Source organism: Sus scrofa, chromosome 3 (genome assembly GCF_000003025.6).
Source record: "Sus scrofa isolate TJ Tabasco breed Duroc chromosome 3, Sscrofa11.1, whole genome shotgun sequence".
Classification (NCBI taxonomy): domain Eukaryota; kingdom Metazoa; phylum Chordata; class Mammalia; order Artiodactyla; family Suidae; genus Sus; species Sus scrofa.
Window position 1 is genome coordinate 430,244 of NC_010445.4, and position 15,257 is coordinate 445,500.

At 63.0% G+C, this 15,257-nt stretch overlaps 1 protein-coding gene across 2 annotated transcripts in view; it reads left to right on the top strand.

Moving 5' to 3' along the window:
* The window catches only part of DNAAF5 (dynein axonemal assembly factor 5), a 37,784-nt gene that overhangs the window by 5,730 nt on the left and 16,797 nt on the right, over positions 1-15,257 (top strand). For both annotated transcript variants that reach the window (XM_021085931.1, XM_003480966.4), the window contains exons 5-9: positions 3,128-3,360; positions 3,782-3,994; positions 6,774-6,917; positions 7,913-8,081; positions 13,184-13,331. In XM_021085931.1, the coding sequence (XP_020941590.1) occupies positions 3,128-3,360; positions 3,782-3,994; positions 6,774-6,917; positions 7,913-8,081; positions 13,184-13,331 (907 nt within the window). The remainder of the gene's footprint in view (positions 1-3,127; positions 3,361-3,781; positions 3,995-6,773; positions 6,918-7,912; positions 8,082-13,183; positions 13,332-15,257) is intronic.

The following is a 15,257-nucleotide window of genomic DNA, read 5'->3' on the forward strand; positions in this document are numbered from 1 at the left end:
CCTTTCCGGACGGGTCCTGCTCTGCGCCGGGAGCCGCGCCTGGAGGCCAGCGTTTGCTGCACGTCCGTCGATGCCCAAGGGGCCTGTGCCGGGATCGCAGCCTGGACGGGCCTGCAGGAGAGCCCGGCGAGCTGGCCAGAAAGACGGCCTGAGGATTGGGGGCGACTGTTTGGTGTGTGAAAGTGAGGAGGAAGGTCCAGGCGACCGTGGCACCCCAGTGCCTCCCAGGCCAGAAGGGCACAGGCCTGCGAGCGAGCCCCCGCTGAGCCAGCAGGCCAGTGGCGCTCCTGTGCTCGGCCCAGGGTGAGTGCTCCGAGTCCTGCGTGCGGGAGCTCCACCTGCCGGTGCGTGGGGCCCGCGCTCAGACCAGTGCGTTTATCTAAATAGCCGCTGTGAGGGTGGGGTTGATCTGAGCTGTGAGCCAGGTTTCGTGTGGATTTTTTAAGTGTTCCAGTCTTTCTTCCTGGAGCGATTGAATCATGGTTTCCTAACGTCTAATCCCGAGCAGAGGGCAGCCCCGTGAGTTCCCACGAGCAGTGGGAAGTGTCAGGGACGGGCACCTGTCGCTCCTTTTGGTGACGGGGCAATTGCACCGCCACCGGGAGGAGGCGCCTGGTTCTTCCTGCATCACCCCTGAGCCAGCGTGGGAGGTGGTGGGTCCTCTTCTCGGGCTTTGAGCAGGCTCTGCTCTCAGACCCCCGACTCAGGTCCCGGCTCCCCAGAAGCCTCCCCTGCCCAGCCCTGCATTTTGCACTTGGCACCCCTGCCAGGTCTGGGCCTCCTTCGTGCCAGCTGACCCCTCACCCCCTCACTGGACCTGGTCCCCTGCTCACCTTTACCAGTGGCTCCCCTGAAGCTAGCCAGCCCTCTGGCCGTGGCGGTGAGTTTTGTTTCAGTTATGGAGAGAAGCCAGCTGCACGGGTGTTTGCACCCCGCCTGCCCTGAGAAGGCCAAGCCAGCGCGGGGTCTGTCTGCTTCTCCACTGCCAACGTCTCTTTGTGCCTCGTTCTTGCCCAAGTGCTGCAGTCGTTTCCAGAGAAAAGAGAAGTGGACTGAGGCGGGGCTTAGCTGGGCGCCTGCCAGCAGCTGGACCCTGGACTTGAGCGGGTTCACCTGGGGGTCTCCCTGTGCGGCCACCGCTGCAGCAGGAAGGGAGGCTCCATCTGGAGGGGGAACTGGAACCGCCACGCGTTGCTGGTGGCAGGATGGTGCGATCGCTTCGGGAAGAGTCTGGCTGCTTCCCGACACATTCAGCGCGTGCTCACCAGGTGACCCAGCCGCTCCAGCCCTGGCCGCGTCCCCAGCAGACTAGAAGGTGTGTGTCCACCAGGCCGTGTCGATGCACGTCCGTGGCAGCGCAGCTCACCATGGCCCCGAAGTGGAGACCACGTCTCACGCAGCCCTGGCGGCAGAGCTTCTGCAGGGGCCGTCCCTGTGCCACCCGGGACCGGAGCCACTGGCCCTGTGGCTCCCGAGGCCTGGAATGGGTTTGAGGGACAGAAGAACGGAGTGTTTGGTGTGTGCGTGTGGCACTGCCTGCCGGGAAGGGAATTCCAGAGCCTGGAACAGAGTCAGCAGCCTTTCTCTGTAAAGGCCAGAGAGGAAGTAGTCTGGGCTCCGCCGGGCGAGGGGCAGGGGTCAGCACAGCTGTGTCCAGCGAGCCTCGACTGAGGAACACAGGCGGCCTCTGAGCTGCAGCCACCCCCACCCCCACCGTCTCAGGTCACGTGTCCCTCATCTCACAAACGCCACAACAGACTTGTCATCCAGAAGAAAACAGCATTGATTGTTTTGGCTTTTTGTTTTTTACGGAATTAAAACAAGCTCACTTAAAAGCCAACAGAACTCGAATCATTTGGAACTCATTCCATCATACACCATAAAAATAGAAAAGAAACAGGAATGAAAATTGAAAATGGGGCCTCATGGTACAAGCTGTTCTTTCTACAAAAACACCCTTTAATCTCTGACACGTCGGGGTCTCTTCTGTCTTTAGAGCTGTGGAATCTTTAAGGCCAGAATCCTCAAGGCTTTTTTGTCAAAACTGAGACGCTTACCCTGCAGTTCATAAGGAAACGCAGAGAACCGAGAGCAGCTGAAGCTCTGAAACCAGAGACCTGGGCTGAAAGGTGAGAAGCTCAGCCATCAAGGCGGCGCAGCGGCAGCGGGAGCGGGCCTGACGGGCCGGGCAGCGCGGTGGAGCTGCCACCACCCCTCCAGAGATGCACAGAGATGAAGCCCAGGTGCCGTGTGCACCCGAGGGGACGGCCCGGGCACCTTCCCAGAGGAACGACGGCCGAATGGGTTTCCTCCAAACGGAAAGTCCCGCTCCCAGAAAGACGTCAAGGGGACGAAAGTACCAGCCGCAGGCTGGGGGGTGTGCAAACCGCGTGCACGAGGACTCGGGCCCAGAGCACAGGGAGGGCTCGAGGCTCCGTGACACGGAGACAGGCCAGTGGTTTGGTCCCGTGGTTCGGTGGGCGGGAAAGATGTGAAAAGACACAGCTGTTAGCTGAGCACCGGGGGTCCCACGCACAGCCGGGAGGGTAGACGGCTGGGGCACCCATGGGTGCTTCCGCGAGAGAAGGGGGGCGGAGTCCGCACCGGTGCGTTCGCAGCCTGTCTGTAACAGCTCAGGCGTCGTCTACGCAGTGGGGTGCCACTCAGCAGGGAGGGTCGGCGCCTCCACCACGTGCGGTGTGAAGAGCCAGGCCGAGCCGCGTACACTGTGGGGTTGGCACTCCCGGCAGACCTGGGCGATGAGGCTCCTGCGGCGGTGGCGAGGACCGGGCTGAAGGCGGGGGTGGTGCCAGCGCGCAGGGAGCTCAGGCGGTGGGTGTTATCCGCATGGGTGACGGTGCCCAGGGGGACCCACCTGTCAGCGCCTGGCACTCGTGCCCTGGGAGCGTGCCGTTTACGAGCATCTCCCATCTCCGTGTTGCCGTGGCCTCTGCAGGGGTTAGGACACTTCCTGGCGTCGTTTCTGACTCAGAGTGGTGTGACTTCCCTCAAGCCTCACGGTGAAACCCCTGCGTGTGCCGCACACGCGGAGGGGGGCGCGTGGTGCTCCTCACGCGTGGTGGAGGTTGTCTCCGCGACTCTGCTTCTCCCGCCCTCTGACCTGCAGAGCGCCGCCCGGGGCTGGGCTGCCGGGAGCTGGTCTTCAGAAACCTCGCCAAGATCCTGCCCGCCATCTGCCACGACATCACCGACTGGGTGGCGGGGACCCGGGTGAAGTCCGCGCAGCTGCTGGCGGTGCTGCTGCTCCACGCGGAGGACCACGCCACCCAGCACCTGGAGCCCATCCTGCGGACCCTGCTCCACGCCTGCGCCGACGAGGAGGGGGCCGTGGTCCGCAGCGTGAGTGCCCCTCGCCGTGACCTCCCGGTCGGCCACCTGTGAACGGGGACACGCGCGTCAGGAGCCCCCTGCCCCCCCACGTTCAGGTTCAGATGTCTGGGGGGCCCCCCACCCCACTTTTGCACCCCCCCCACTTTTGCACCCCCTCCCAGCCCCCGTGCCGTGAAGAGTGGCATTTAAAGGCTAACGCGCCCGTCACCACCCACGGCCTCGCTGAGCACTCAGGGCAGCCCCCTGGCTCAGCTGCCAAGGATGCCCTCAGACAGATGTGTGCGGCTTCCAGCCAGGGGGTGGGGGCGCGCTTTCCCTGGGCGGGTCAGGAGGGGCGCGTGCGCACGTGCCTGGGAGAGCCTGGCGTGGGCCCGGTTCTGGCGGGTGGGAGCCACGGCGGGGCGCGGCCACAGCCTCCCCGGTCCCGCAGTGCATCAGCTGCGCAGAGCTCATCGGGGCCTTCGTCAGCCCGGAGGTGTTTCTCAAGCTGATCCTGACGACGCTGAGGAAGTCGCCCTCCGCCCCTGGCCTCCTGGTCCTCGCCTCCGTCGTTCGCGGCTGCCCGAGGGAAGCCCTTCGGCCGCACGTCAAGGTCATCGCCACGGAGCTGGCCCAGGCCCACATCTGCCAAGGCCCTGAAAACGTAAGCGTGTGCGGGAAGGGGGTCCAAGCGTGGACCCGGCCTTGGTCTGCAGGGGACCGTTGACAGTGACCAGTAAGGCCCGCAGGCCCTGCGGGGACACCCAACTGTAGCCAGGGCGGAGCCACGGCTGCTCTCCCGTCTGGGGCCCCTTCTGCTCCGTCCACCATGGTGGCCGTTTAAATTAAAATCAAGCAGGGGTAGATGCCGGTGCTCGGTCACCCGGCCGTGCCTCCACTGCCCAGGAGCCACGTGTGGCCAGTGGCTGGCGCGGGGGATGTTGCAGCCCGGAGGGTGGGTGCTCTCGGCTGTCCCCCCACCCGTGAAGCCGCGGGTCTGCCCACACGGCCTGCTGGCCCACACCTCCCGCCGTGCCCGCGGCGCTCCCGCCCGTCTGCGTCACGGCTTCGGACAATGGGCTTCGACGGGCAACCCCGCTGGTTGGCAGAGTGTTCTTGGGAGCAAACTTGTTTCGTCTCAAATCGAGCAGTAAGTCCCTTCCATCTGAAGCCGAGACGGTCCAGGTAGTTAGGCTCAGTCATTTGGAATCAGGGAAAATGACCTTTTTCTCGGGCTGGGATGGGCCTGGACCCTGGCGTCCTGGGCTGGCCGGGGGCCTCCACATCTCTCGGGAGAAACCAGGTGTGCCTCCTCGGGCGTCTGGCCCGGTGGCGCAGCCCCGTGGGCCGTAGGAAGCTGGCGCTGTGCCGCAGTGGCTGCTGTGGCCACAGAGCTGGATCCGAGGGGGCCCCAGCTGCTGACGGGGCGCCGGGGGCCGTGCTTCCAGCTCACGTCTGGCCTTCCCGGCACGTTCAGGTCGCGTTAGCCGTCTTAACAGGCCTGAAGGCGGCTCCCAAGCTCGGGGCGGGGGTGAAGCTGAGGTCTGGGGGAGGGAACCTTCACGGGCTGTCTCACCTGCTCCTGGTGTTTTCAGCCACGGTTTCAGCCCATTGTCAAGACAGTGAAACTAGGGTCTCCGTTCTGACGAGTGGTTCAGTTGAGGGTTTTCACTCCAGTCGCATTTCTGTTCCAGAAGGTAAAGCTTGAAAACTTGTGTAGGTGTTTAAATACGCACCTTGCGAGCCTCACAGCAGAGGGAAGGGCTTCCGGTGTTAGTGTCACGGGAACGTCTGTCCCCTGGTCTGTCCAGCTCAGGGCACGCGCCTGGCTCAGCCTCAGGTCCTTCGGAGGAAGGAGCTTCTCCGTCGTTCAGACAAGCAGGCCCCCTCCTGACACGGTTCCATGCACACTCTCATCTCTGGACGTGTTCTCGCCTCTGGCCAGGGAGCCCAGCCAGGGCGCAGCCCAAGCCCCCGTCTGCCTTCCTCACCAGGCCTGTGGCCGGGAGACGGGCCCGGCTTCGCCCTGAGCACTTCCTGCAGTGACTCTCCAGGGCCGGTGAGCACAGGCCTGAGTGTCTTTCAGGAACAAACTACAGGACCAAGCCTGGGTGGGGCAGACAGCCCCTAGACGGTCTGGGCGCCGCTGCGGGTCGGGCGAGGAGCCCTGCCCCGGGCACCTCGGGCCTGGCCTGCCCCCGGGCCAAGCTCCGAAGGGCGCTTGCTCAGCGACAGGTGCTGGGGCGAGGAGATGGTTGCTGGGAGAGGCAGCCAGCAGCGCCTCTGGGGACCTTGTGGCATCTCCGGTGACCCGAGAGTCATTCCCTGTGCTTCTCCTTTTCCCTGTGCACCGTGTGTGTAGGGAGAGGCCGAAAACCCTCTGGTCAAACACGGGGAGACCAGTGACGGCCGAGCCCGTTTCCCCCGAGATGCAGGCCTGTGCGTGGCGGGTGCCGTGCTGTTGAGGACACGGCCTCGGTTATTCCAGCGCTTGGAGGGGTCTCGAGACGGCCGGGCCAAAGCCAAGAGCAGGTCCCTCTTGGTTTAACTGAAAGAAGCTTGGCTGCTCAGTTGTGTATAGTGGGTCACTTAGAAAGTAGCCAAAGTCGCATCCTCAGAAAATCAGTCCATCTCGGCCTGAAAGGAACGGGGCTGTGGGAACAGTAAGGATTTGAAGAAAACAGGACTTGTGGCTTCTCAGAGGCTTTAGGACCCCCGAGGGGCTGGGGGTGCACCCAGTTCCGTGACCCACGGTGGATTTTGTGTTTCAGCTTTACGATTTAGGTCGCTTGTGAGTGCGTCATGGACTCAGAGCCTAGCACCTGTCCCTCTTGCCAGCCACCAGCCTTCCGAGCTCAGCCCCGTTAGTAACTTGGAGGTGTCCCTGCTTACCCGGGAGTCGCGTCCACGAGCTGCACGCGACAGCCTGGCCCATCCCTTCCGTCCTTTACGAAACAGGACAGAGTGGGCGGCCGAGAGGGACGTTGCAGGGAGCAGGCGTCCGCAGGAGCTACACTTGCCGAGGCTGGAGCCCAGCCAAGGTGTCCCCTTGTCCCCGTCAGTGTGGAGGCCGCCTCTGAATCGCTGCATCTCCTTGTTTCTGCTCTTGGGCGTCTTGGACGTGCCCTGAGGCCCCTCAGGCCTCGGGGTTCTGGCTGCTGCCCTTCCCCCAGCCTTCCTCTCCCTGGGGGGGGCGTGTCCTTCCGCGCGTCCATCCGTCCATCCTGCAGCGAGCAGCACCGACCCACGAGACCTTGTCACACGTGACGGAAACGCCATTAGGCAGGGACGAAAGGAACGTGAGCTCCTCGCGTCTCAGGCCTGTTGTGGGAAAGGACCCCCTTCCCGGCCGACGCGCCTGAGCCCTGGCCCAGCTCCGCAGCCCTGGCGGCCTGGGTCTCGACCAGGCCCTCGGGTGGGCCCTGACTGCCCCGTCTCCACAGCCCGTCTACGGGGAGCGCCTGCTGCTGTGCGTGCAGGCCCTGGTGGCCGGGAGCCGGGAGGACTGCCGAGAGGCCGCCCTGCCGCTGCTGGAGGTGCTGGTGACCGTCCTGGCTCTGTGGGGGGCCACGGGCCTCGGCGACAAGGTGAGGGGGTCGGGGGGTCCTCTCCACCTTGGCTGCGGCCCCAGATGGGGCAGTCGTTCCTCAGTCTCTGCCCTTGGACGCCAAGCCTCGGGCAGCCCGCCGAGCCAGCCGCCCAAGGTGCGCGCTTAGAACGTCCCGGGCGAGTCACCCATGAGGCGGCCCTCGGGGCGCGAGGGAGCTGGGAGCAGGCACGCGCCCCTGAGGGCAGGAGAGCAAGTGGAGTCCCGGCTCCCATTTAGCTGCGGCCCAGCTTTACCAGATGACTCCGCTCTGCTGGCCGTCCAGGCGTAAAACCTCCTGGTGTCCACGTCCCTGCGGCCGCCAGTCTGGCTGCCTCTCCCTCTGCATGAGCTGCGGGCCGCCCCGTCCAGGAGGCTGCCCCGCCCCCGCCTTCCTGGGGCCGCTCGACACTCTTAGTTCTCTTTTAAAAAGCCCCCTTCGCAGAGGGCGCAGTCTCTGAGCAGCTTGTCACTGTAGGGCTGTAAATACCAGAAAGACTGACTCGTTGTGACAGGCGAGACCCATCGGGCCCCGGGCAGCCACACAGATGGTCAGGAGCCCCGAGGAGGAAGGCTGGAGGCGGCGCCGACTCCGATGTCCTGCTCCGCCTCCGTCCCCTCTGTTCCCCCAGAGCAGTGGATGTGCCGCTGGCAGGGGCGGTGGGGTCTGGTCACACGAAGGGCTCGGGGTGGGGCGGGGGGCGTCCGTGGCTTCCGTAGTTCAAGTCCGTTCAGTTCGGTTCCCGAACCCACCCGGTCCCCCCTATCACGGAAGGCGCCCGGCCGGCCGGCCCCACGGCTCTGCCCGCTCCTGCTGGGCGGCCCTGGATTTCTTCTGTGGGCACTTACTTGGTCTGGCTGACGGTCGAGCAGACAGCGTGGAAGTGCACGTGTGAGCCCTGGGCCGTGATTCTCGCCCAGCTTGTACCCCAGGCATGTGCAGACGGGCCTCCAGGAGGCTTTCGGCGTCCTAAGCCTGCGACTCGCCTCTCCTAGGTTCAGGAGACACTGGCCGCGCTGGCTGCGGCAGAGGGTGTGGACGGCAGCCAGGACCTGTTCCGAGAGCACCTGGGCCCCCTCCTGGAGTGGGTGGCCGCCTCGCACCGCGACTGGACCGTCCACTCCGCAGAAGTCCTGCTGTTGGACGTGGTGGTCACACACTCAGGTGAGTCCCCAAACAGGTGCCCCCGGGCTGCCCGTGTGGCGGCCCCAGCCCAGAGCGGGAGAGCAAGTTCCCGGACCAGGGGCTGAGTCCAGGCTGCAGCTGCAGCAGCTCTGGACCCTGTAACCCACTGTGCCAGGCGCAGGATCGAACCCACGCCACTGGGGCCGGATTCTTAACTCACTGTGCCATGGCGGGAACTCCCAGCCTGCTCTTCCAAGGTAACTCATGGTTGCTCTGGCCTGTGAAGAGCAGGCATTTTAAGGGACGAAAACCGTGATTTTCAGAGCCGGGAGCGCCATGTCGAAGATGGTTTGTGGGTTGGTCTGTGCGGTCCGCCCAGGGCCGCCTTCTTTGTGTTGGACCTTGAAGGTGAGATTTTTGTGGCTTCCTTGGTAGCCTGAGCTCTTCAGCTCCGTCTCCGCATTGGCACAGAACTGGGCACGTCCGTCTGTTCCCAGGCCCCGGCCATTGGGCGCTGTCCCGAGTGCGTGGGGTTACGATGGCCCCTGACGCGTGGCGCGCACCTCGCAGTTTCCACGGGGTTTTCGATGGAAGAACAGCAGCGGCTTGTTAGAGCATCCTGCGCTTTCCCAGGCGGCTGTAAACTTGCGGCTCGCCGGTTCCTGCGTTGAGATTGAGTCAGAACCCTGGTGCTGCTGCGCTGCCGCTTCCTGCCCCTTCTGCCTCCCTGCAGGCTGGGAACGTGCACCCCCTGGGCCCGACAGTCTCTGATTGCTCCGCTTGGAGGGCAGCCAGGACCTGACAACGGCTCATCTCAGTGACCCCGGTGCTGTGAGACCTGGGGGAGCCTCAAACTCGTTTTTGGTTAGGGGTACACAAAGCTCCGTTTCCAAATTGGAAAAGAAAAGCACAGGGACCGCTGGCAGTGCTGATCCGTTGTCACTGCTGCGCCAGCGTCAGCTCATCGTGTGTCCTGGCTCTTCTGTGAAGCAGGAACTGTTTTCCCACCTGACAAAGGAGGCGGTGGAGGCCTCCGAGCCTTGGTGACTGGTCCAGGGTCCCGAGGCTGCTGGACTGGGACGAGACCCCGCCCAGTCCCCCAGCCCACCCGCCTCTTGGCCGGCCGGCGTGTTTAATTTCTCAGTTTTACTAAACGTCACCCAAACAGCCCTCGCCTTGCCTCCCTGAGCAGTAAGGCCAGGGTCTGGGGTTCTTTGGCCAGCGTGGGCCCCCTGCCGTCTGCTCAGTTGTGTGGTCTCATGCTGGTGCTGTCACCGATGGAGACTCGGGAGCACGATGCCGCGTGAGCCTGCAGCCGAGCGGTTCCGGCCGTTCTCCCCGAGCCCATGTGCGCGCGTGCGTGAGGGGTGAGCTCTGCGAGGGAGGGACACACCGTCTCCAGCAGGTGCCCTGGGAGCGTGCAGGACTTCGGCTTTTCTCTTTACTCTCTATCATTCTGTGTCTTTAAGGATTCTGTAGGAAGCACAGAAAAAGATTTTAAGTCATTTTTAACTGGGTGAAATTTTTTGCTTATTTGGAAAAGCTCTGTAAGAAAATGATTTTTTCAACTTAACTATAAAACATTTAAAACAGAAACAACCCAGTCAGAAAACGGGAATAAGGAGTTCCCATTGTGGCTCAGTGGGTTACGAACCCAACTAGCATCCATCCATGAGGATGCAGGTTCCATCCCTGGCCTCGCTCAGTGGGTTAAGGATCTGGCATTGCCGTGTGCCGTGGCATGGGTTGCAAACGTGGCTTGGATCCTGCATTGCTGTGGCTGTGGTGCAGCTGCAATTCGACCCCTAGCCTGGAAATTCCATATGCCGCAGGTGTGGCCCTAAAAAGCAAGGAAAAAAAAGCATAAGATCTAAATGCTCCGAAGACACACAGGTGGCTAGAAAACACATGGAAAGATGCTCAGCATCACCAATTATTAGAAAAATGCAAGTCAGAACCACAACCAGGTAGCACCTTACACCAGTCAGAATGGCCGTCATCAACATGTCTACAAACAGGAGTTCCCGTCGTGGTCAGCAGAAACAAATCTGACTAGCATCCATGAGGACGCAGGTTCAGTCCCTGGCCTCGATCAGTGGGTTGAGAATCCGGCGTTGCCATGAGCTGTGGTGTAGGTTGCAGACGAGGGTCGGAGCCCACGTTGCTGTGGCTGTGGTGCAGGCCGGCAGCTATGGCTCTGATTTGACCCCTAGCCTGGGAACCTCCATAGGACAAGGGCGCAACCCTAAAAAGACGAAAGACAAAAATTAAAAAATAGGAATGTCCATGAACAATGCCGGGGAGGTTGTGGAGAAAAGGGAACCCTCCCACACCGTTGGTGCGAATGAAAGCTGGTGTGGCCGCTGCGGAAAACTGTGGGAAAAAAACCAACTAAAAACAGTTACAGTGTGATCCTGTGAGCCCACTCCTGGGCATCCGTCTGAAGAAAAGCATAATTGGAAATGATAAATGACAGAAGCAGCACCAGTCGCAAGAGCCAAGACATGAAAGCCACCTGCACGTCGATCAACACATGAATGGATGAAGAGGTGGTGCAGGAGGTCCCCGCCAGGCGCAGCGGAGACGAATCCCAACTAGGAACCGTGAGGTTGCAGGTTCGATTCCTGGCCTTGCTTAGTGGGTTAAGGATCCGGCGTTGCCATGAGCTGTGCTGCAGGTCGAAGACACGGCTCAGATCCGGCGTGGCTATGGCCCTGGCGTCGGCCGGCAGCTGTGGCTCCAATTCCACCCCTAGCCTGGGAACCCCCATCTGCCGCGGGTACAGCCCTAAAAACCAATAAAAACAAACAAAAAAAAGGTGTACATGTGCACAGTGGAATACTCCTCAGCCGTTAAAAAGAACGAAACGACGCTGTTGGCAGCAACAGGGGTGGACCTGGAGATGATCGTGTGAAGTGAACTGAGGAAAAACAAACACTGTATGACTGCGCTGTCATGTGGAATCCAGCTTTTTAAAATGACACAAACGAATTTGTTTACAAAACAGAAGTAGACGTCCACTTTGAGAACGGATTAACAGTTCCCAAAGGGGAAATGGGGGGGGACATCAGGAGTTCGGGATTAGCAGGAATACGCCGTCACGTGTAAAATGGGTGATGGACCTGCTGTGCCGCACAGGGAGCTCTGCTCATTATGCGGAAACAACCTGGGGGAAAAGAAGCTGAAAGAGCGGCTCACGGTGCGGCACGCCTGAAACTTACACGCCATTGTAAATCAGCCACACTCCAATCGCATAAAGTAATTAAAAACTTTACAGAAACAGGTAACGTCCTAACCCTCGAAAAGACAGGGAGGGAGTTCCCGTCGCGGCTCATCGGTTAACGCACCGAACCAGGACCCATGAGGTTGCGGGTTCGATCCCTGGCCTCGCTCAGTGGGTTAGGGATCCGGCGTTGCTGTTGCCGTGAGCTGTGCTATAGGCCGGCAGCTGTAGATCCATTTGACCGCTAGCCTGGGAACGTCCACATGCCACGAGTGTGCCCTAAAGAGCAAAAAAAAAAAAGAAAAAAGAAAAGAAAAAAGGGGGGACAACAAAAGAAAGAAACAGACTAACTGTACATTTGAAAGCAAGTCGCAGAAGAGGCTGTGGAAGCGAGTCCGCAGGTCTGACTGTGAGAAGCTCTGTGACACGGAGCCCGCGCCACGTTGGGGTTGACGCAGGAGACGAAGCAGGAGAAACGGGGCTCTTCCAGCAACAGGGAAATTGGGAATTAAATCTGCATGGTGGTGTTTCCCTGGCTTTCGCGTTAAGCCAAAAATACAAATTGTACCCTTGGTGCCCCTGAGCCGGAGCCGTGGCGTCCCCGCAGACTCGCCCAGGAGCCCCTAGTCCCGGGAAGCTGGCGGGGGGCTCCCGCCCTCCTGCCCTGCCCTGGGCTTTATGAGAAGGCGTCCTGAGAATGCGTTCTCACCGCACGGGAAGACCGTGCCCCGGCGTCGGCCTCGCTGCCGCAGGGCGCCCAGCACGAGCTGCTCTCAGGGCAGCTCCCAGACGTGCGTGGTCTTGTGTGCCTGGGTGTGGACGCCAACGGGGGGCGCCGGGGCCGGGGCGGCAGACGGGTTTCCGAGGCCCTGCAGGGCCCCTGGATGTCACATTATCACCTCCACTAGGGCCAGAACGTGGGTCTTTTTTCCAGGCCGCACAGATGTCGTGGAGTGAGGGGTGCAGAAATGACCCCCACGAGAGCCCAGTGTTGCAGCGCCCACCAGGGGCCAAGGGGATCACGGGGCCTCCTGCCCCCTGCCCGGCCCCAGGGATCCGCCTGGAGCAGGTGCGGGGGGTGGGTCCGTGGGTGCTCAGTGCCCGGCCAGGCAAGGGCGGGGAGTGGTGGGCTGCGGAGCAAATGCTTGGCCAGCTCAGGTGACAGCCGACCCTCGGCCACCCTTGGGCATCTGACTTTGGTTTGAGGCAGCGCCTCTGAAAGGGTTGAGGTCTGACTGACTGCAGACCTAACAGGCCGGGCCGTAAACTAGGAGGCCTGAGGGTGCCCAGCATCAGGTCAGGACACGCCATCCCCTGTGGGCACAGGGCCTGGCAGGGAGGGCGTTTCACCGCCTACTTCTGCTGTCGCCACTGGCGCGTGGACCGCAGAGGCTGGGTTATTGCAGCCACGACTAAGCGCCATCACTGTCGGGATCCGTTTCGTGGCTTGGGGACAACGGCGTCACGTGCTCACCTAGGAAAGGCTTGGGAGAGGCCGCTGGCTGCCGGGCGCGTGTGAGCAGCTCGGCATGCCGAGTCCTCCGTTTGCTTGGTCTTTAGAAGATTGCTTGACTTTATTTGGGGGTTTTGGCTGTGCCTGCAGCTCGCGGAACTTCCTGAGTCAGAACGATGCCAGATTCTTAACCGGCTGGGCCACCAGAGAACCCCGCCTTTAATTGTTTAAGAATTTGGGGGAGGTGAGAAAAATAGGAAGTTTCCACACTGAACAGTTAGCGCAGCTTGGGGGTTGGAACCTTCTCGGCGGCTGTGATGGGCCCGGCCCGGCCCTGATGCCGAGGGGGGCGGCCCGCGCGGGGGGCATCCTTCCTGGAGCGGGGGCGCTGGCGGGCAACGCGCCTGCGGGCTCCCGTCCTGCCCTCCTCCTGCGGCGGAAACAGGGCTGCCGTCTGTTTTCCAGGCCCTGCCCTCGGAGAGGCCCTGCCCCAGCTGGTCCCCATCCTCAGGAGCTGCCTGCAGCCCGCCAGAGACCCAGCCCTGCGCCTGCAGCTCTTCTCCACCCTGACCAGGGTGCTGCTGAGGGCCCAGGAGGCCGCCGACGCCCGGGGGTAGGTCGGCGCCGCCTCCGCCCGCACACGGGCCCCGGCCCGTGTCCCCGGCCCGTCCTGCCTCTGCCCTCACTGTCCCCCTCACACTTACTGTCCACACCCCTCACTGTCCCCCCCCACTGCCCCCACCCCACACTGTCCACACCCCTCACTGTCCACACCCCACACTCCCCCCCCACTGTCCCCCACCCCACACTTCCCCCCCACTGTCCCCCACCCCACACTTCCCCCCCACTGTCCCCCACCCCACACTGTCCACACCCCTCACTGTCCACACCCCACACTCCCCCCCCACTGTCCCCCACCCCACACTTCCCCCCCACTGTCCCCCACCCCACACTTCCCCCCCACTGTCCCCCACCCCACACTGTCCACACCCCTCACTGTCCACACCCCACACTCCCCCCCACTGTCCCCCACCCCACACTTCCCCCCCACTGTCCCCCACCCCACACTTCCCCCCCACTGTCCCCCACCCCACACTGTCCACACCCCTCACTGTCCCCCTCACACTTACTGTCCACACCCCACACTGTCCCCTCACCCCTCACTGTCCACACCCCACACTGTCCACACCCCACACTCCCCCCCCACTGTCCCCCACCCCACACTCCCCCCCCACTGTCCCCCACCCCACACTCCCCCCCACTGTCCCCCACCCCACACTTCCCCCCCACTGTCCCCCACCCCACACTGTCCACACCCCACACTTCCCCCCCCACTGTCCCCCACCCCACACTGTCCCCCCCCACCGTCCCCCACCCCACACTGTCCACACCCCTCACTGTCCACACCCCACACTTCCCCCCCACTGTCCCCCACCCCACACTCCCCCCCACTGTCCCCCACCCCACATTGTCCACACCCCACACTGTCCACACCCCTCACTGTCCACACCCCACACTTCCCCCCCCACTGTTCCCCACCCCACACTCCCCCCCACTGTCCCCCACCCCACACTGTCCACACCCCACTGTCCTCCCACAGCCCTCACTGTCCCCTCCGCACACCGTGTGAGGGTGGTCGTCCCCCCCGCCCCCACACTAGGGTCTCGGGTGGGCCGGGAGTGACCCCTGCTCTGGGGGCCCCCTGTCCCGCGGTCCCGGCACCGACCGCAGGCACAGAGACCTTAAGTCAAAGCCGTCTGGGGGTCGTTCAAGCTCCACTGAAAGCAGAGGTTTCAGCGCGTTGACGGCTAATGGCTCACGCGTCAGCTCTTAGTTTGGAAAGGCCTCTGGTGCCTTCAGGCCTGTCAGAGGTGCCTGAGTGACCCCTGAGGACACTGCTCTTCCCCGGAGGGACCTGCCGCTCAGGGCTTTGCGGGGAGGGCACCCCTTTCCGGGCCTGTGCCCGCCGCCCCCCATCCCGGACAAGACGCTCTGGGCTGTCGGGACCGTCCCCTCGAGGGAGCACGTTGGCCGCGCCTCCCGCCTTGTCGTCGGCACTTCCCAGGGGAACAGGGTCGATGTGCGGACTTTGCTTCTCGGCCATTGCTCTGATCTTTGCTGTTGGGCCTCTCACCAGCCCACCGTTTTCTGCTTGTCTGCCAAGGCTTCCAGCGCTGGGGGGGCGGCGGAGGGTCCTGAGGGGCCCCGCTGACAACCCGTGCAGAGAGGGCCTGCGGGGCTGCCACGCCTCGGGGCCGCTTCTCCCAGAGGACGGTGCCCCCAGCACAGAGACGTCCTCGCTCGAGACGCAGCCCCTGAGGGCGGGTCCCTGGGGCACAAGGGCAGGGACATGTCTTTGGAGCGCCAGGCTGCAGGTTCGATCCCTGGCCCGGCGCAGGGGGCTAAAGGGGCCGTGGTGTAGGTTGCACCTGAGGCTCTGCTCCGATCCCGCCCGGGGAGTCCGTGTGCCGCGGGGCAGCCGGGAGTTAAAGACTAAGTTCCCGAGAGAGAGCCGGTGCTCCTGACAGCTGCCCGTGCA